General features: G+C 44.1%; 1 protein-coding gene across 1 annotated transcript in view; it reads left to right on the forward strand.

The window, feature by feature from the left end:
• The first annotated feature begins 6532 nt into the window (after positions 1-6532).
• MTHFD1L (methylenetetrahydrofolate dehydrogenase (NADP+ dependent) 1-like) overlaps positions 6533-21134 on the forward strand; it is a 241094-nt gene continuing 226492 nt past the window's right edge. Inside the window, exons 1-4 of the mRNA XM_006874349.1 lie at positions 6533-6741; positions 14902-14986; positions 17169-17219; positions 17308-17361. Of these exons, the coding sequence (XP_006874411.1) occupies positions 6533-6741; positions 14902-14986; positions 17169-17219; positions 17308-17361 (399 nt within the window). The remainder of the gene's footprint in view (positions 6742-14901; positions 14987-17168; positions 17220-17307; positions 17362-21134) is intronic.

Consider the following 21134-nt stretch of genomic DNA (forward strand, 5'->3'; position numbering starts at 1 on the left):
CTTCCTCCAATCCTGATGCCACGTTCTTCATAGAACCCAGCTTCTCGTATTATTTGTTCAGCATAAAGATTTACAGCCTTGGAAACCCTATGCAGGGTCGCTATGAGTCGGAATGACTCCACGGCACAACAACAACACAGCAGGATGCCTTTGCATCATTCTGATATTTTTTGCTTTCAGCCAGGATCCATCCATGCTTCATGTTTCCTTATGACTCTGGCTTGAATTTCTGCAAGTTTCCTATCCTTGAATGTTGTTGTTATGTGCTGTGGAGTTGGTTCCGACTCATAGCGAACCTGTACAGGGTTTCTGAGGCTGTAAATCTTTACTGGAGCAGAAAGCCTCATCTTTCTCCCTCGAAACAGCTGGTAGTTTCGAATTGCTGACCCTGAGGTTCTTGTAACCATTATGCTACCAGAGCTCCTTAGAGTTGTTGTTGTTGTTAAGTGCCGTCAAGTCGGTTCCCACCCATAGCAAACCTCTATAGTGTTTCCGAGGAGCAGCTGGTGAGCTTGAACTGCCGACCTTACAGTTCAAACGGTTTTGCAGTCTGGCACATTAACCCACAGCGCCACACCAGGAAATCCAGATTCAGAGCACCAGCTAAGTTAGGGAGGTCGTAGTCTCCTTTCACATCTGTGTGGTGCTGTAGGATAAGCACTGGACTGCTAATTGCAAGGTCAGCGGTTAAAACCCACCAGTCACCCCTTAGGAACTCTTAAGTTGTGGTTGTTGTTAAGTACCATGGAGTCGGTTCCAACTCATAGTGACCCTGCACAGTTTTCGAGGCTGTAAATCTTACAGGAGCAGAAAGCCTCATCTTTCTCCCACGGAAGGGCTCACAGTTTCTAACTGCTAACGTTGAGGTTAGCAGCCTGATTCATAACCACTATGCTACCAGAGCTCTTTTCGCTACCAGAACTCCTTTAGGAGCCCTATACAAGATCTGTATGAGTCAGAACTGACTTGATGGCACCTAACAATATTCCCAGCATTCCTTAGAGATCTCCTGGTGTCTTGGCATCAATCTTTCCCTGGGTAGGAGCTTCACAGTGCAGGGACCCCACTTCTAAAGGACATACTCCACTCCTGACTCTGCTTTGTGGAGGTAGGAGGTCCTTCCCCTGCTCACCGCTGTCTCTCTTTATTCCCTTGTAAAATCAAAGGTGTGGTGCTGTGAGTTAATGCGCCAAACTGTAAAGCCATTTGAACTGCAAGGTGGTTCAAGGTCACCAGCTGCTCCTAGGAAACTATACAGGGTTGAATTGACCTGAAGGGTACTTAACAATAACAACAAGATAAAAGGTTTTGCAGGCCATGCCCTCTGGGATACTCCCTGACAGTAGGTCAGAGTTGTGATGTTGTTGTTGTTAAGTCAGGGAGTATCCCAAGGGCGTGGCCTGCAGCACCCTTAATCTTGTTGTTAAGTACCCATTGAGTGGATTCTGACCCATAGCGACCTTGTATAGGGTGTCTGAGGAGCAGTTGATGACTTTGAACCACTGACCTTGCAGTTCAAACACATTTGAAATCTGCCGCATTAACTCACAGCTCACACCAGAGCTCAGAGTTGTGATAGGATTACGGATATTACAGCCTACCTTTAATCTCCTCTTATTTATCACATCCGATCAGAGGGGAATCATCAAGTGACAGTCACATTGCATCATTACATGATTGCCAAATCAGAGAATCATGGCCCAGCCCAGCTGACACACATTTTGGGAGGAAAATAGTTCAATCCATAACAAGTAGTGTTCAATGAATGTCTCTCACGTGAATGGGTCTCACTTTAAGAATAAAATCTCAGAGGTTAGGAGAATGGTGATTCCAGTGTGGTCTCTGATATTTACATGCTGTAGAGAGCAGAACTTCTGTGGATTTGTTTCTGCGTTTATAAAATGATGGTAATACCTCTGCCACCAATTCTCATACTAAACCCATTGCTGTCAAGTTGATTACTACTCATAGCAACCTTACAGGATTGGGTGGAACGACCCCATAGGGTTTCTAAGGCTGCAACCTTTATGGCCACCACTCGTCTGTCAGTTTGTCATATTGTGGTGACTTGAGTGTTACTGTGATGCTGGGAGTTATCTCTGGTATTTCAAATACCAGCAGGCTCACCCCTGGTGGACAGGTCTCCAGACTAAGCTTCTAGACTAAGACAGACTAGGAAGGAGAGGCAACTAACCACTGAAACCATTATGAATAGCAACAGAACAATGTCAGATATAGTGCCGGAATATAAAAACATTATGAATAGCACCAGAATACTGTCAGATGTAGTGTCTTGCTTGCTAAAAGTGAAGAGGATTTAAAATACTGATGAAGATCAAAGACCACAGGCTTTGGTCTGAGTTGCAACTCAATGTAAAGAAGACAAAAATCTTCACCACTGGACCAATCAATTTGTTGTTGTTAACTGCAATTGAGTCGGTTCCGACTCATAATGACCTTGTATAGGGTTTCTGAGGAGTGGTTGGTGAGTTTAAACCATCAACCTTGTGGTTCAAACCAACCTTGCTTATCCTACAGCACCACACCAGTACCAAAAAATAACACCATCATAAATGGAGAAAAGATTGAAGTTGTCAAAAGAATTTATTTTGCTTGGATTAACACTCACAGAAGCAGCAGTCAAGAAATCAAACGATGCATTGCATTAGATAAAACTGCTGCACAAAACCTCTTTAGAGTGTTCAAGAGCCAAGATGTCAGTTTGAGGACTTAAGTGCACCTGACCAAAATCCTGGTATTTTCAATAGCCTCATATACTTGTGAAAGTTGATCAATGATTAAAGAAAGTCGTAGAAGAAAAGATGCATTTGAGTTATGGTGTTGGGAAAGAACATTAAAAGAACCATGGACCGCCAGAACAACAAATCTGTGTTGGAAGTAGTACAGCCAGAGTGCTCCTTAGAGGGTAGGTTGCCCAGACTTCATCTCTCATACTTCAGACCTATTATTAGGAGGACCCGTCCCTAGAGGAGGACATCATACTTGGTAAGGAGGGACCCCAACCAAATGGATTAGTACAGTGGTAGGGGCAATGGGCTCAACTACAGCGATTATGAAGATGGCGACGGTCTCAGCAGAGTTTCAGTCTATTGTTGTTCACAGGGTAGCTATGAGTTGAAACTGACAGGAACTTAACAACAACAAGGTGTAGCATTCATCATCAGAAAAATATTTTAAGATATATCTTGAAATACAACGCTGTGTGTTATAGAATAATATCTCTATGTCTACAAGAAAGACCATTTAATACCACTATTACTCAAAATTTTACACCGACCACTAACACTAGTTATGACGAAACGGAAAAATTCTATCAACTTCTTTAGTCTGAAATTGATCCAACTTGGAATCCACATGCATTGACAAAGAAGAAGGATTAGTCATTGGACAATATGGATTCAGTGATAGAAATTATGCTGGAGAGTGAGCACATGATAGAATTTTTCAAGAGCAATGACTTATTCATTGCAAATGCCTTTTTAAAGCAACATAAAAGGTGATTATACACTTGGACCTATCAGATGGAATATACAGGAATCTGACTGACTACATCTGTAGGAAGAGTGGTCAAAAAGCTGCCCCCCCCAAAAAAAAGCCCCTAAAAAGACCATGTCTTGACTGTAGAACAAACCATCAATTGTTCATATGCAAGTTCAGGCTGAAGCTGAAGAAAATTAAAATAAGTCCACGAGAGCCAAAATATGACTTTGAACATATCCCACCTGAACTTAGAGATGATCTCAAGAACAGATTTGATACATTATACACTGATGACTGCAGACTAGAAGAGTTGTGGCATGACAAGAAGAACATAAGGCAGGAAGAAAGCAAAAGTTTATTAAGAAGACAAGAAAGAAGGAAAACATCAAAATGGAGATCAGAAGAGACTCTGAAACTTGCTCTCCAATGTAGAGATGTTAAAGCAAATGGAAGAAGTGAAGAGGTCAAAGAACAGAGCAGAAATTCTCAAAGGGCAGCTTGAGAAGACAAAGTCAAACATTATAATGAAATGTGCAAAGAAAGACCTGGAGTTATAAAATACAAAAGGGAAGAACACACTCAACATTTCTGAATCTGAAAGAACTGAAGAAAAAACTCAAGTCTTAACTTACACTATTGAAGGAATCCATGGGCAAAATATTGAATGATGTAGAAAACATCATAAGAAGAAGAAAGGTATGCACAGAGTCACTGTACCAAAACAAATGGTTGATGTTCAACCATTTCAAGAGGTAGCATATGGTCAAGAGCCAATAGTACTGAAGGAAGAAGTCCAAGATGCACTGAAGGCACTGGCAAAAAACAAGGCTCCAGAATACAAATTAAAATCTTTCAACAAACTGAGGCAGCATTGGAAAAACTAACTCACCTATGCCAAGAAATTTGGAAGACCACTACATTCCAAAGAGACGTCACCCACTGGAATGTTGAAATCATCGACCAGTATCATTAATATCACACGCAAACAAAATTTTTCTTAAGATAATTCAAAAACAGATGCAACAATACATCAACAGGGAACTGTCAAAAACTCACGCCAGATTCAGAAGAGACCATGTAACTAGGGATATCACTGCTGACATCAGATGGATGTTGGCTGAAAGTAGACAACTAGAAATATATTTAGTTCTGCTTCATGGACTATATGCAAAGCTACTAGACTATGTGGATCATAACAAACTATTGACAACATAGTGACGAATGGGTATTCCAGAACACTTGACTGTGTTCATGAAGAATCTGTACATAGACCAAGAGACTATGGTCCGAGCAGAACAAGGGTATACTGAATGTTTTAAAATTAGGAAAGGTGTGCAACAGGGTTGTATTCTTTCATCACATTTACTTTAGAAACTGGCTTATAGGAAGAAGATTGTGGCATCAGGATTGGAGGAAGACTCAAATATACAGATGATATAACCTTGCTTGCTGGAAGCAAAAAGACCTTAACATACTCACTAATGAAGATCAAAGATCATGGCCTTCAGTATGGATTGCACATCAATGTAAAGAAAACAAAAATCCTCAAATTGGATCAATCAATTGCATCATGATAAATGGAGAAAAGATTGAAGTTGTCAAAGACTTCATTTTGCTTGTATCCACTATCAATGCTCATGGAAGCAGCAGTCAATAAATCAAGTGATATATTCTATCAGGCAAATCTGTTGTCAAGACCTCTTTAGAGTACTCAGATATCAGTTTGAGGACTAAGGAGCACCTGACTCAAGCCATGGTATTTTCAATAACCCCACATGCATATGAAACCTACACAGTGATTAAAGAAGATTGTAGAAAAAATTGATGCATTTGAGTTGCAGTGTTGGAGAATACTATAAGCACTATGAACTTCCACAACAACGAATCTGTGTTGGAAGAAATATAGCCAGAAAGCTCCTTAGAAGCCAGGAAGGCAAGACTTGGCCCCTCACACTGTGGCAACAGCAATGGGTTTAAGCATAACAATTGTTAGGTTGGCGCAGGACTGGGCAGTATTTTGTTCTGCTGTGTATAGGGTCGTTGTGATTCAGAATTGACTCAATAGTACTTAACAACAACAGCAACAAACTTTTTTTTTTGTGTGTGTGTTTACTGTGAATTGAGTGATATTGTGAATTTTTATGGGAGAACATTAGTTTGACACTCATTTTATTACATTTCATTTCACTGCAATGATTACAATCACCTCCATGCATCATCCTTCAACAGTTTTGCTTGTTTCTTTTTTTTATGTACACGAAAACACTCAGGACTATATAGTCATTTAAACAACCAAAGGGCACATTCTGCAAAGCCTGCTTCCTAGCCAGCACGCAGCCTTTCTCTTTCCATGAATCTACAGTCCTCAGCTGCTCCCTCTCTCCATATCATCTTTGCCTCCATCTCTGGTGTCGCTGCTTTTCTGGACGTTGCTGTTGTTGTTAGGTGCCGAGTCGGTACTGACTCATAGCGATCCTATGCACAACAGAATTTGAACCGCCGATCCTGTTGTCCAGTGCCTAATAGGCGTTCACTATTAGGTCACCTCCCGCATAAAGCAACCCAAGCTCTCTTATTTAAGCGAATCACTTGCTATTCAGAATGCAAACTGCCACGTGAGGACCAAGAGTGCTATTAGACTCCTAGGAAAAAGGAAGGGATCCCGGGTTTTCGCCACGGCCCCTCGTCTTGGATTCCGAGTATTCCCTGAATATGCCAGAAAGCCTTCCCGAGAGGTCCCGAGAGCCCGGCCCTCGCAGGCCCCCGCCCTCCGAACGTCACGGCCTAGGTGCAGTGCCCCCTAGGGGATCCTGCTGCGGCCGAAGAGGAAGAGCCGGGTTCTTCCCGCCACCGGCCCGTTACCGGCAGGACCCGGTGATCCCCGCCTGTCCCCGCCCGCCACACCCGGAGGGATTTGGCGCTGCTGCGCCTCTGAGCTCGGCACTTGTATCTCCGCGCCGCCGGAGGACCAGCGCTCTCGCTCATTCCGGGAGTTGTTGCCGCGTCCCCGCTGCCCCATCCGTGCTGCACCATGAGTACTCGGCTGCCGCTCCTCCTGCGTCCGCTCCGCCGCCCGCCCGTCGCCCCGCCGTGCCGCCTGGGTGCGCCCTGCCGGGCCCTGGGTAGTGGTGGCAGCGGCCCGGAGGGCCTATTCCGGCAGCGGCGGCTGCAGGACGACCAGGCCGGGAGCAGTCGGGGCCGGAGCAGCCGGGCGCACCCCGCGCGGACCGCCATCGTCAGGTGAGTGCCAAGGACCCAAAGGGGGCAGCCGGCGCACAGCTCTCGGAGGAGTCGGGATGGGGTGCGCGGGGGGGTTGGAGGGGGCGGGCGTGAGTGTTTGGTGCCGATTTCGTGGAGGAGCCAGACGGCCGGCACCGGCCCCAGCGGGAGGATGAGCGCCGGGGGCAGGCATCTTCTGCGGGTGCCGCCAGCTCGGCACGCCGGGCTCCACGTGTGCCCCGCCGCGGGCTCTGATGCAACAGCGCGGGGCGCGTCCCCCGCCGGAAAGAGGCGGCGCGGTGGCCGAGGGGAGGAGAGCGAATAGAGCAGCTGGGGCACTGGGAAGGCGCCGTGAGGGCGCCGCGCTGCCTGGTTCCTGTGGGGTCGGCTGGGCGCGGAAGGCGTGCCCTCCTGCATGCCTCCTCTGCCTCTTTGAATAGCTTTTACAACATCTGTTTCTGGGGAAGTTAAGATAGACCCGGCCACACCATCCTAAGCAGGATGAGGCCGGAATCCCAGATGACTTGTGTTCGCTTCGGCGCACGGGCCACTTAATTTCTCAAGTTTTCTGAGAGTGAGAAGAGCCTTTGTCGGGCGCTTCCTGGAAAAATGTGTTCACCAAGGCCAACACTGCCTCGGGCCGCGGAGCAGCCGGGTGCGGGCCAGGCCTGCTTGAGGTTGTAGCCCAGACCCGGCCTTGAGGAGGTTTGAGCAGCATCCCTTTAACATCCTCCACCCTTTCCTTCTGTCATCCTCCCCCACACTCTGTAATAACATCAGTTTCTGAAGCTCGCCATGATGTGGCTGATGACGTTAAGGAGTCGATTCGTTTATTACCTTTTATTCTTTCTGAATGCTACATCTATACTTTGCACTTCTTTTGGGTCATCCAGTTTCTTTTTAAATGTGACAAAATACCATAAAATTGACCATTCAATAAATAGCATTGAGCGTGCAAACTAATGATTCCCTGTGAAACTGATGATCTTGTCTGTAAATCTTCACTCAATTCACATTAAAAAAAAAAAAATGCATTCCAGGGGTGTGCTCAGAGCAGGGTGCCTCAAGAATGGTTCCTCTGTTTACACCACACCCAACAGGAATTTGGGTTCATTGTCACAAGGGGCGACAACTATGTAGCCTTCCTACAAACAATTGCCCTACATGTGAAAAATGTAAGTACATCATATTTACTGGCGTGGCGCTTTGGGGTCAAAGCCATTTGAACTGCAAGGTCTGTGATTCAAGCTCACCAGCTTCGCCTCGGAAACCCTATACAGGGTCTCTATGGATCGGAATCGACTCCACGGCACTTGGCAACAACAACATCTAGGCTCTGCAGGCTAATGCGCTGAACTTCAGAGTTGGTTTGAACCGCAATGTGGATGGTTTGGTGGTTTAACCTCATCGGCAGCTCCTTGGAAACGCTATACAGGGTCGCTCTATGAGTCAGAGCCCACTCGATGACACTTAACAATAGCAATCCAGTTGCAGAACTTATCACGTCCAAGGAAAACAGTCGCTCCCTTTCCCTCCCTTTTATTGCAAGTTCTATAGCCTAGCCATCTTAGTAGTTTGAGTCTGAAGACGGGGCAACCAAATCCACCACCCTGTCTCCTGTTCTCTCAGGAGCCTCATCACTACCTGAAACTTTTGTTGTTTTATTGGCTTTCCTATTATTGTCTGTCCCTTCACCATGAATGGGTGCTCCATGAAGGTAGGGTCTTATTGGTCCAGAACACTGATGGATCGTCAGGGAAGAGTGCAACGTTGACAGTTCAAACCCACCAGCTGCTCCTATGGAGAAAGATGAGGCTGTCTGCTTCCCTAATGATTTACAGTTTTGGAAACCCTATATACTGAGATGGAATGTACTAGATGGCACTTGGGTTGATTTGTGTTTGTTTATTTCATTCTCTTTAAAGCCATGGCTGCCTTAGAGATGAGTAGTGTGCTCAACAGGGGGTTCCTAGAGAGACCCAGAGCTTGGTTTAGGATCCCACTGCCCTGTGTTGCCAGTCTTCCCATGCCTCCTGAAAATGGTGGAACAATACCCACCTCACAGGCTCACTCTGGGTAATAGAAACGATGAACATACTTAACTGCTAACCAAGTGGTAGTTGGAGTCTACTCAGAGGCACCTCAGAAGAAAGACCTGGGGGTCTGCTTCTAAAAAATCAGCCACTGAAAACCTGTGGAGCACAGTTCTCCTCTGATACACATAGGTTTATCTGCATCAGAATGAACTCAGTGACAAACGTTAGGTGGTGGTGGTGGTGGCTTTGTGCCGTGGAGTTGGTTCTGACTCATAGTGACCCTGTACAGGGTTTCCGAGGCTGTAAGTCTTTATGGGAGCAGAACGCCTCATCTTTCTCCCGCGGAATAGCTGGTAGTTTGGAACTGCTGACCTTAGGGTTCGCAGCCCGATTCATAACCACTACGCTAATAAACGTCATGATAAGGATTAAATGAGAAAGCATGCACAAAATGCATAGCCCAGGAATGGTCACATGCTAAGCCATCAACAGATGTTGTCTATTATTTTTGTTGTTAAGTGTCGTCAAGTCGATTCTGACCCATAGCAATCCTGTATAGGGTTTTCAAGGAGCAGCTGGTGAGCTTGAACTGCCAACCTTGTGGTTCAAAGTGACTTTGCAGTCTAGCAGGTTAACCTACAGCACCACACAAGGACCAGCAGACTTCTATAAAGGGGCCGGATAGTAAATGCTTTGAATTTTGTGGGCCAGCAAACAAACTTGAAGATACTACATAAACACTTAATGTAACAAGAGAAAAAAGAAATTTCCACTTTTTTTACTGATGAAATTCAAAATTTAGTTTGTGGATACTAAATTTTGAAGTTCATATAAATTTCACATGCCCCAAATAGTCTTATTTTGATTCTACCCCACCCCCACCCTCAGCTATTTAAAATGTAAACATCATGATTAGATTATGCATGGACTTAAAAAACGTGTGGGCTGTAGTTTGCCTAACTCCTGTTCTTAATGAGAAGAAAGTGTTGTATCAGTGAATTAGAGCTTCATAAAATTATGAAATTCAACCTCAACACTTAGTAGCTGTGAGCACTTAGGCACGCTATTTGACCTAAGTTTGTTCACAGGTAAAACGGAAACCATACTGTCTCTGACTTTTTAAGGCATTTTTGGATGTTGCTATACTCTAGTGATTCTGTGAAGCACATTATTAATATTTCTGAAACGGGGATTCATCATTCAGCGGAGTGTCACCTGTTGGCCAGGTGACAGCTGCGATAAACTTATCAGTCCTGCTCTTGTAGGGACTTCATCACAGCCTGCATTCTTCTACCTTTCGAGTGAGTTATGTGCGTCATTGAAGAAAAGTCTCAGTCCTGAAAGAGATTTCCACAGGTTTTGCAGGACTGGGACTGTGTGTGTGTGTGGTTGTTGTTAAGTACCTTCCAGTTGGTTCTGACACATAGTGACCCTGTATCGGGTTTCCAAGGAGTGGTTGGTGGATTTGAACTGCCAACCTTGAAGTTAGCAGTCCTGTGCTTATCCTACAGTGCCACAACAGGGCCCCAGGTCTGGCTAAAAGTCACTTGGAATAGATATCCAGGAGCCCAAGTATGTTAGTTCTTGCTTCATTTCATGGACACATATCTGAAAAGTTAATCACCAGGTCTTTCAATGGCTGATTTTTCTCTGGGTGGACTCAAACCTCCAACTTTTCTGGGAACAGTCTGTTATATTAATTGTTTCAAACCCTAGGAACTCCTTCAGTCCTTCAACCACACTGTTACATTGATGTAACTCATCGTTGTTAAGTGCCATCGACTCGGTTCTGACCTGTAGCAACCCTGTACAGGATTTCTGAGGAGTGGCTGGTGAGCTTGAATCACCAACCTTGTCATTCAAACCAACTTTGCAGTTCAGAGCATTAGCTCACAGCGCCATACCAGGACTCCTATAAGCAAAAATTCATAAAGATTTATAAATTATATTTACTTGTAGGTAGATGAAGTAAACTAATAATACGATGACACTCTGGACATAGGATTTTTAACTTTTATTAGATTCTTGCAGAATCACACCTGTGATGTGAAAGATGGCTGAATTTCAGACGGCATCTGGAAATGAACTAAGCCTTTCAAGGGGTCCCATGAATCCTTTCAACTCTTCCCAATCCAGAATGCAGGTTGACAAGCCAGTTTCTCTAACCAAGGCACGAAAATCTTTGACTAGAAACATTTATGGTACATTTTAGATTTATTGAGGGAGGTAACTCCTATGTTTCAAGCCTTGCTTGTATCTGTAAGAAAAAACAGAGTAATTCCAAAGATCAAAATACAACATGCAACAAGTTGAATGGGGGAGGAGGTTGATTAGTTTGTTTTATTAGTTTACTGGTTACAGTGTTGAGCCCCTCTTCCCTTAGTCAATTTTTTATCACCCCCTCACTATTTGAAGGGGGTGAGCATAATGGTTCTGTAGGATAAGTCCTGGTCTTGAGCTGCACTATGGGACAAAGATGAGGCTTTCTGCTCCTACAAAGATTTACAGCTTCAGAACCCTATACAGGATCGGTATGAGTTGGAGCCATTTTGACAGCACTTAACAACAACAAACAACCACTACTATAGAATTACTTTCTTAAACTATTGTGACTTATATGTATTTCCATTATTTTAATGAGCAGTGGGCAAGACCAGGAGTTTCTGGGGAAATGATTGCTATCTGTATGAATGTTTTTAGTGTTCAAGGGTAGCTTTGGGCCACAGAAAAATCTATACACTGATGATTTTTTAAAAAAAGGGTAATGTGGCACTGTATTTAAACCTTTTTTTTTTTTAAATGTGAATTGAATGAAAGTTTACAGAGTAGATCACATTCAACAAATCATATACTTTGCTTTATTACAATGGTTGTAATCCCTTCCATGTACTGTCAGTTATTGGTAACTCTTAAAAAAAATTTTTTTTTACTGTGAATTCAGTGAAGGCTTTCAGAGCAGATCATCAGTTTTACATTCAAACAATCATTGCAGTGCTTAACAATCCATGCACCATCAGCTAACAGTATTTACCTCTACTGCCCCCCCTCCTTTTTTTTCAAATGTGCACTTACCACTTTGAAAATACATATATATTCAATTTGGCTAGTATTTTTATACCTTTTTATTCATTTTGGCTAGTATTTTTTATACCTTTTTTCAGCAGAGGGAACTGAGGTTCAGAGAAAACTAAATTGTCCACACTTAAATGAAAGAATTCTTGATTCCGAGTCCAGGGCTGGGATCCCACTCTATGTCTCCTTGTTTAAAATGCACATTCCTGGGCCTCGCCCCAGCTCCCAAGGTGATTCTAACACACATTGCTAGAACCCCTTGGGCCTATCAATCCAGTGTCTCTCAGCACTGGGTGGGAATAAGGAACCAACATGGCGGCATGGCCCTGGGGAAGGGCTGGGAGAGGCCTCCGGCAGACTGATTAGAGTGCTCCTTTAAAAGTGATTTGTAAGTTCACAGAGAGTCTCATTTATCAACACAGTAGTTCATTGGGAGATCAGTTGCTTTATCCCAAATATTTAAAAACAAGCTATAGCATACTAACAACTTAGTTAACTAGCATACTAACTAACTAGGGTTTGTGCAGTTGAATGCCAGCCAATTCCTTGTGTTCCGGCCAGTGAACACTGAAAAGATGACTCCTGGGGGGGAGACTTTCAAGGCCTTTCAGCCTTTTCTGAGCATCTCTCCCTCTAGCGCATGGATTCTAGAGCTTGTCTTCATCGCTTCTTGCCTTTGGGTTGATTCCAACTCCTCCTTGTGACTGTATACAACAGGGTAGACCTGCCCTGTGGGGTTTCTTATTGTTGTTGTTAAGTGCCATTGAGTTGATTCCGACCCATAGTGACCCGGTGTAGTAGGGTTTCCAAGGAGCAGCTGGTGAGCTTGAACCACCGACCTTGCAGTTCAAACGGTTTCGCAGTCTGACGCATTAGCCCACAGTGTCGCATGTATGTAATCTGTTTTTGGTTTTGTTAGATAAATTTTATTGCATCAAAAATATCACTGATAGGCCTTAGAAGTCATAGCTGGAGAACTTGTATATCTTACTCATAGGCCTGTTGGACGGTTCCTTTTTCAGCTTTCTTGGATAACAGTGTTGATGGGGAAGTGACAGTACACAGACCTCATCTTATACCGGAAGCCCAGGGGAACACCCTTGAGCATATTTTGCACATGGCTACCGACCATGTGAAAGGAGCTCAGGTAGTATAATGGTTATGAGTTGGGCTGTGAACCTTAAGGTCAGCAGTTTGAAACTACCAGCTGTTCCGCAGGAGAAAGATGAGGCTTTCTGTTCCTGTAAAGATTTACAGCCTCGGAAACCCTGTACAGGGTCGCTATGAGTCGGAACCAACTCCACGGCATATAACAACAACAACAACAGATAGTGTGAACTGTGGCCAGTCCTTTCTATATCCCCACCATTTGTCAACATGAAATCTTTTCCTTTTCTTCCCAAAGAAACTAACTTCTGCGTTGATGTGATTGAAGCCCCTCTGCAAGGTTGCACTGGGCCCGTCACAGTAACTGCGTCCCTTCAGACTGATGTCCACATTCTCTGGAATGTCTATGGTCTGGTTGCTAAGAATGGTCTTCATTCTCGTAGTTGTCGTTAACCCGACTCACAGCGACCCTGTTTAGGGTTTCCGAGGAGCAGCTGGTGAGTTTGAACCCATCAATCTTGTGGTTCAAACCGACATTGTGGTAGAATGTGTATCCTACAGCACCAAACCAGGGCTCCGATTAGGGTTTCCGAGGAGGGAGTGGCTGGTGAATTTGAACTGCTGACCTTGTGGCCGCGAGCACTGTCCCACAGTACCACACCAGGACTCCTCACAGTAGAGGTGTTTGTATCTTTACAGGAATGATGCTTAGGCCTTTTTTCCCATGGAACCACTCCTGTGTTACAACCGACAGAGTCTGGGTCAGTAGCCAGGGAACTCAGCACTTAACTGCTGAGGCACCAGGCTTCTACTTTCATCAGCTAAGCTAAACCAGACCAGTAGCCCAGGCCTTTTGATGTGTGGCAGATTTTCATACCTTGGCTCACAAAGCATGTTCTGAAAGCGGCCATGTGTGTACCGGACTCCTGGTGTGGCACTCTCGGATCAGTGCTGGACTGTGAACCACAAGATCCATAGTTCAAACACAGCCTCCTCTGGTGTTCATATGCTAAACCAAACTACAATGAGCTCTGGAGACCTCTCAACCGTGAAGAAACACTAGCCGTAGTATAATTGAGAATGTTTATGACTGATGAATGCTCTCAGTCTTCTTGTGACACTATCCCATTGATAACTCATGTGTTGTTGGTTGTTATCAGCTTTCACCCATGGAGACCCCCGTACTATAGAAGGAAACGTACTATAGAAGCCAACCCAGAGACCCTTATATGCTAGTGAGGAGCGTCTTGTCGGGTGTTGGTGAAGGGGTCCCCTGAGGTCACTCGTCTCAGAAGGCTGAAGACAGACAGCCTGGCTTCACTCACCACTCATGCCTTTCCCTCCCCCTGCAGTGGTGATGAGGTGGAGGCTGGGAGGCCAGCTGGACATCTGCTAGGTCCACTGACAGACTGCAGGTGCCAGGGGAGGAAGAGGCTGTCCCTGAGAATCTCTGGCAGTTTGTCAAATTCTGATGTGTCCCCACAGTTTCTGTAACATTGTCTGCCCTTTCCTTCCTAACCCCTTCTTCAAACTCTGTTTTGTTATTTATGTGGCCTGGCACTTGGCTTTCCAGTCACAATCTTTTCTTCCCTTAAGTGTCCTTTCTCCATGGACCCCAAACCAGTTGGGGTGGTGCGGAAAGGAAGAGGGATTTTCCTTTAATCAAAACTCTTATTATTGTAAACTTGGAAAAAACAAGTGAAAAATTCGACCCTAGAAAAAATGGCCATTAACATCGCGTGTGCTCATCTCTGTATACTTTGAACAACGAGCTGGTCCCCGTTCCCCCTGAGTTAGTATTAATGACTTCGGTGTCACCCCTCCCCTGCACTTTCCACACGTGGGTGGGCAGCATCCTTGGCTGTGCAGTGATTTCCATCACAAACTTCCTACGAAAATGTGGTCTGTAAATCCTTTCTAGTCCTCAGTAAAGAAGTTATCATGTTACTTTTCTTTCTTCATGTAGAGAAGTCATTCAGAATTCAAAAGAAGTTCTGAGTTTGTTGCAAGAAAAAAACCCTGCCTTTAAGCCGATTCTCACCATTATTCAGGTAAGGTGGAGGTGGGGTGTTCTGTTCCATTATTGCATGCTGTTCGGTTTAGAAAAGAATTGTGTGCAAAGGCCCACTGTATTTCTTGTCAAAGAAGCTGTGGCTTACTGAATGAAAGCGGCCTCAGTTGGATGCGCTAGCGCTTCTCCCAGGATCTACTCTTGCACTTCCTCAGGATTACACACTAGAGACCTCTCTATCGTCTTGTGAATCTTCTCTACGATGTGGGCAGCTCTCGGGTCAGGAGCAAGCCTCTGGAGGTTACATTCCAATTAGCAAGATGACAAGGAAGGTGTAGGAAAAAAGGGTCCTATTGCTCATAAAAGGGAAGATTGGTTAATATGAGGTGGTTGCAAAAATGCATGGAAAAAAATGAATGAAAAGATAATGGAATGGAATTTCCCACACTCTTTTTGAAGCCTTGTTGTACAATGAGACCCCTGGGAGCCGGAACTCGACAGGGATGCCTTGTTTTTCTAAGTCTCACAAGTTTTCCACTTTTGATGCTACAGTCTTACACTTGGCTGTCAGTCTCGATTAGTGGAAAATATTAGAGTTTTCCTTGACAGGTCTCCACTTTCACTGGTTTATTGTCTCACAAGTTTTCCACTTTGGATGGTACAATCTTACTACTTTGCTCTCATTCTCTATTAGTGGAAAGTATTAGCGTTTTCCTTGACCTTACACAGGTCTCCACTGTTGCAGGTTTACTGTATTTTTCAGGATAGTAATTTCTTGGGCTTTCAGTTGGTGTCACTTTTTAATAATAAGCTTTATATTAAGATATCTATACCGGTAGTCCTATAACCAGCATTCTATTATAAAGGAGGACATCAAGAATAGGAAATTTAATGACTTGCCCTGTGAAGGAAATGCTTATCAAACAAGATTTAAAGGTGAGGAAGGAGAACGTCCCCTTGGACCCTTGACTAGAAGAAACATGGGCCCTGATCATCTTACTAACTGGATCTCTGGAAGGGCCAACAGTCATCCCCATGCTGAGAGGCAGCCCTGTGGCTGGGTGCCTCAGTTGGCATGTTCTTCACGCTGACTGGCTCACTCATGAGGACACGTGCAGGGGAACGGTGAGGTGAGGCAGGCTGTCCGTCCGCACAACCAACACTTGGTCTGCGGTGTGCTGTTTGGCATGCCCTTAATGCATCAGAGCTGCAGCCTCCAGTTCTGTCAGGGTTACGTGGTCCAAGAATGCTGAGCTTCAGTCACGCCACGTATGTTCTATGTTCTTTAGGGTCTGTATCCATGTCCCCTTACAGAGAAAGGTGACTAGCGCAGTAGAGGGACAATTGCATTGTGATGTGAGCCTCGGCACTTGGTTTTCCACAAACACAAAAGAAGTTGCCATCAAGTTCACTCTGCCTCATGGTGACCCCGTGTGTGTCAGAGGAGAACTGTGTTCTCTAGGTTTAATGGCTAACTTTTCAGAACTAGATCACCAAGTGTTCCTTTCTAGGCACCTCCCGGTGGGTTGGTACCGTCAACCTTTTTTTTTTTTTTTTTTTTTAACTTTTGTTGTGTGAATTGAGTGATGGTTTAGACAAGATCATCCATTTTACATTCAACAAATCCTACACCTTGGTTCATCTCAATGATTGCAATCCCCTCCCTACAACAACAGTTGTCCGGCTTCCTCCCTGGGGTTCCTAGGTCCAGTCCACCCAGCTTCCCATCCCTTCTTCACTTTGTCCTGAGGTAATTTTGAATGATTGACTGTTTCGTGGTGAGCATCCCTTACTAGTTTTGGTGTTCGCCCTACTGCTTGGCTGAAAACTGGGCCACCTCCAACTTGCTTAGCAGCTGAGCTTAACTGTTTATGCACCCTGGGACTCTAGCTTTCCACTCAAGGACAAATCATTTAAATTCCTATTTGTTGTGTCTTCGTTATAAATGGATATTGGCTACGTGGCTACATATTCCTTAACATGAAACCACTGTGAAAAAGTGTTAGAATTTGCAAACCCGAGACATTAGTAAGTGTATCTATAAAATCAGCCATTAGTAAGTAACCCTTTATGAGCGATAAGATTCTTTTTTCTATATTTCCCTTCTCATCTGTGTAATTAGATAGATTATAATTACAAAATGAGTCCCTGTACGTAGTTTGTGCTATTTTAAACTATATTCATGTTGTTATAGTCTCTGTGTCTCTCTCCCCTCTCCTAAGACAGGTGATGATAACTTGATGCAGGAAACAAACCAGGATTTGGCAGCAGAGGTGAGGATTGCTGCGTTTTAAAGCTGCTTTGCTGTTTTTAGTGACCTTGTTCTCTCTCAGTGACAAGGAACCTGTGTTCTCTTTTTAGGTTGGTCTGAGCATCACCCACATCTGCCTTACTCCAGACAGTGGTGAAGATGAGGTAATTTCCACGTGACATTTAAACACAGTAGGAGCCATAGTGGCCTAAGTGTTAAGCGCTCGGATGCTAATGAAAAGGGTTGTGGTTCAAACCCACTCGGTAGCTCCAGGAAAGACCTGGCTGTTTGTTTCCATAGAGATTACAGCCTAGAAAACCCTATGATCAGTTCTGCTCTGTCACATGGGGTCACTGTGAGTCAAAAAGCAACTTGAGGGACCCAACAACGTGTTGAACTCATGTTTTTTTTTTAATGTTTTATTGTGAATTATATGATAGGTTACATGGGGGAACTTTAGTTTTACATTCATTCCATCGTATATCATCTCATTGCCATGGTTCCAATCCCCTCCATGCATCATCAACCACCCATGAACTCGTGTTTTGATTTCCTCCTTAAACCTATTAGGTGTTATTAGTGTCTCAGCTGTGGTTAGAACAGAGACAGCCTGTTCTTGCAGCTAAATTTCAGGGGGGAACTTGATCTAGTGGCCATAGTCTGGCTCTCAGTGTCTTTAGAAGGAGTTCTAACATCGAGGCCCTTCCTGCACCCTCCATCTTCAAGGGCACTCTGGGAACAATGATTTTTAAACAATGTCCACAGGGCTCCTTTGCTTACTGATGCTTAAAGGGATAAGCTGTTTCTGCCAGCAGGTAGTAAGAGGCAGCCTTCCCAAGAGTCATCTGACATCTGAACGAAACAGCCACCCCAAAACAATGGTCAAGAAACTGGACCAAGGGCCACGCGTGTTTCTGTCCACCAGGGTTAAAGGGTTAGTGCCTGGTCCTACCCATAGCTACATTTCTTCAGACTTGCTGTACCACTGAAGTTTCAGCTTGTTTTTTTGGTAATAGAAAACCTCAAATAACAGAATCTAGAATCACACCGACGTTCATCTTTCTTGTACATGAATAAAATTTCAGAGGCAGCCCCCATTGGCAACATGGCATCACTGCTGTCTTGCTGCCCGGCTAGCCTTTGCTGAGCCGCCTCATGGTCCATGATGGTGGACAGAATTCTGTGTGTCATATACACATTCTAGCAAGACAAGGATGTTTCCTGAAAGGCATAATTCTTCTGTCTCACTGTGCTGACTCACACTGCTTCACCACAGTGCAGAGGAGGCTGGGAAATGTAGTTTTTATACCAGGCAGCCTTAAATAATGCATAATCACAATAACTCAGGAAGAAGGAATAAATAGATAGTGGTCAAATAGTTTCTAATATACTTGACATTTATTATAAATATGAAGATACCTGTGATCCCAATATTAACAAAATACGGAGAACTTTGTTGTCTAAACACAGCAGGACACCTCTGTCTGGAGTGGCGTTTACATTTGTTTAGATTGTTTTACCAGTGGTATTAGTGACACTGGACTTATTCTTTGACAAAGAATCATTTGTTCCCTATATTTTTTTGGTGAAATTCTGGTAGTTATGAATTTATATGGCATAAACCCTGTGCAGGGTCGCTATGAGTAGGAACCAACTCTATGGTACTTAACAACATCAACAACAACATTCTTTTTTTTTTTTTTAACAACATTCTTTAGAAAGATTAACGTATTAATTACAGATCCTTAAACTTTTATTACGTCTACAAAATCCTAGATATTTGTAACAGTAGCATAATACAGATATATCTGTTTGCATACATTATTTTATGGTATTTCCCAAAGTATATTTCATAGGTTATGAGTGAAAAATACATTGTGAGGCAACATAGTTAACCTTCTCAGAGTTGGAGGATTATTGCAAAGTTATGTGATTACTGTTCTTGTTTTATCTCTGAGCATCTTCAGGAATAAGGGGATACATTGCCTTATATGTCCAAGATTAGTTTCTTAACAAAAATAAAGAGAAAAGAAAGGAGGGGTTTGAGGACTGTTTCAATCTAGCTGATATGTCAGTACCTTTGAAGAAAGGCTTTTATCCATTGGAGAATGTAGTTTCTTGTTGCCTATAAATAAATAAAATAGTGAAACAATTGTTGTTGTAAGTGCTGTAGAGTTGATTCCAACCCATAATGACCCTGTATAGAGTTTCCGAGGAGTAGCTGGTGAGCTTGAACTGCCGACCTTGCAGTTCAAACGGCTTTGTAGTCTGGCACATGAACCCACAGTGCCACGCCAAGACTCCAGTGAAGCAATTAGGGAGGATGGTATTTAGGCACAGGGGTTTGCTTTGAATCAGGAAGGCTGAAAAAGTCTCTAGCCCCGGTGTTAAGGACAGTGTGTAATAGGGCTTTATGCTTAGCCTTGATATCCCGGTCTGAGGGTATGTGTGCGTTTACAAACTGTCACACAGAGTGATTCTGTTTTGCTGCCAACAGCACAGCATACTGCTCGCTGCTGCGGGTGGGCTCCATTATACATGGGCTGCGTCCCCAAATTTCTACACCGTGTATCCTCTCTCTTTGCTACCTGGCACTGCTTAACGGGGTCTTAGAGTAGTCTTCTCGGACTGTCTCCCACCTGCTATCCGTCTCCCATCCCTTTATCCTGTTTTAGATTTCTTCATGTTGCTTCTACTTCCAGGGTTTAGATTATCGGGGTCAAGGGAGGAACTTTCTCTACCCCAACAGAATATAAGGCCAATGAGGACAAGAATTATGTTTGTTTTAACTGCAGCTTTAAGCTCTTTACTTGTTGTTGTTTAGTGCCATCGAATAGGTTCCAACTCATAGCGACTCCACCTAGGGCTCCCAAGGGGCAGCTGGTAGATTGTAACTGCTGACCTTAGAGTAAGCAGTCCAGTGCTTACCCTACAACACCACACCAGGACTTCTCTCTTTACTTTGTTGTTGTTGTTAATGTGCCGTGGGGTTGGTTCCGACTCACAATGACCCTGTACAGGGTTTCCGAGGCTGTAACTCTTAATGGGAGCAGAAAGCCTCATCTTTCTCCCGCGGAACAGCTGGTAGTTTCAAACTGCTGACCTTGAGGTTCGCAGCCCGATTCGTAACCACTACGTTACTTAGAGCTGTAACTGGTAAAAAGAAGGTGTTTAAAACATACTTTCTGACAGAATAAGTGAGTAGTGAATGCATGAAGCATACCTTTCTGGTTTTTAAAGTCAAGTAGCTTTTTCTTCCGCTAACCAATCAACTCCCAACTCATGGCAACACCATGTGTGTCAGTGTAGAGCGGTGCTCCAGCGTTTTCAGTGGCTGGGTTTACGGAAATACATCACCACGTCTTTTCTCTGTGCAGATTCAAACCTCTAGCCTTTTATGGTTAGCACCCATGTATGTGTTAACCATAAACTATGGCTAGGTTCTTTCTCACTGGTGTGCAAAGCATTTGATTCAGTGGAATGAATTTTGGTGTCTTATCTCCTGGCCTAAAATAGGAACACACAGAAACATGATAAAGCATTGCTCGTGTAATGGTGTACCAAAGTGCCTTTGTCTTTGTCACACATGGAGGATTCTCTCAGCATTCTCTATGGCGAGAAGGCCTCTAGGCTTAGAACTGGTGGCATGCAAGCCCTCAGGAATGCCACCTGTGTACCACTCAAGCCCAGTGAGCGTGAGAACTTCATGAGGACTGTTTGATTGGCATGGTTAGTAAGGTTTTGTTCCATACACTGTGTTTGAAGCACAGGCTTGGCTGGGGGCCAGGCTGGAATGCTCGACAGTCATGCTTATTCGCTTCACTTAAAGCTGGCATTGTGTTTGATTCAAAATAGGATTGTTGATGGGCAATTGTGCTTTAACTATATGAATTTTAATAATGATGGAGGTTTTGTTTTATTTTGTTTGGTTGTTTTT

This window comes from Chrysochloris asiatica, unplaced genomic scaffold, assembly GCF_000296735.1.
Source record: "Chrysochloris asiatica unplaced genomic scaffold, ChrAsi1.0 scaffold00271, whole genome shotgun sequence".
Taxonomy (NCBI): Eukaryota; Metazoa; Chordata; class Mammalia; order Afrosoricida; family Chrysochloridae; genus Chrysochloris; species Chrysochloris asiatica.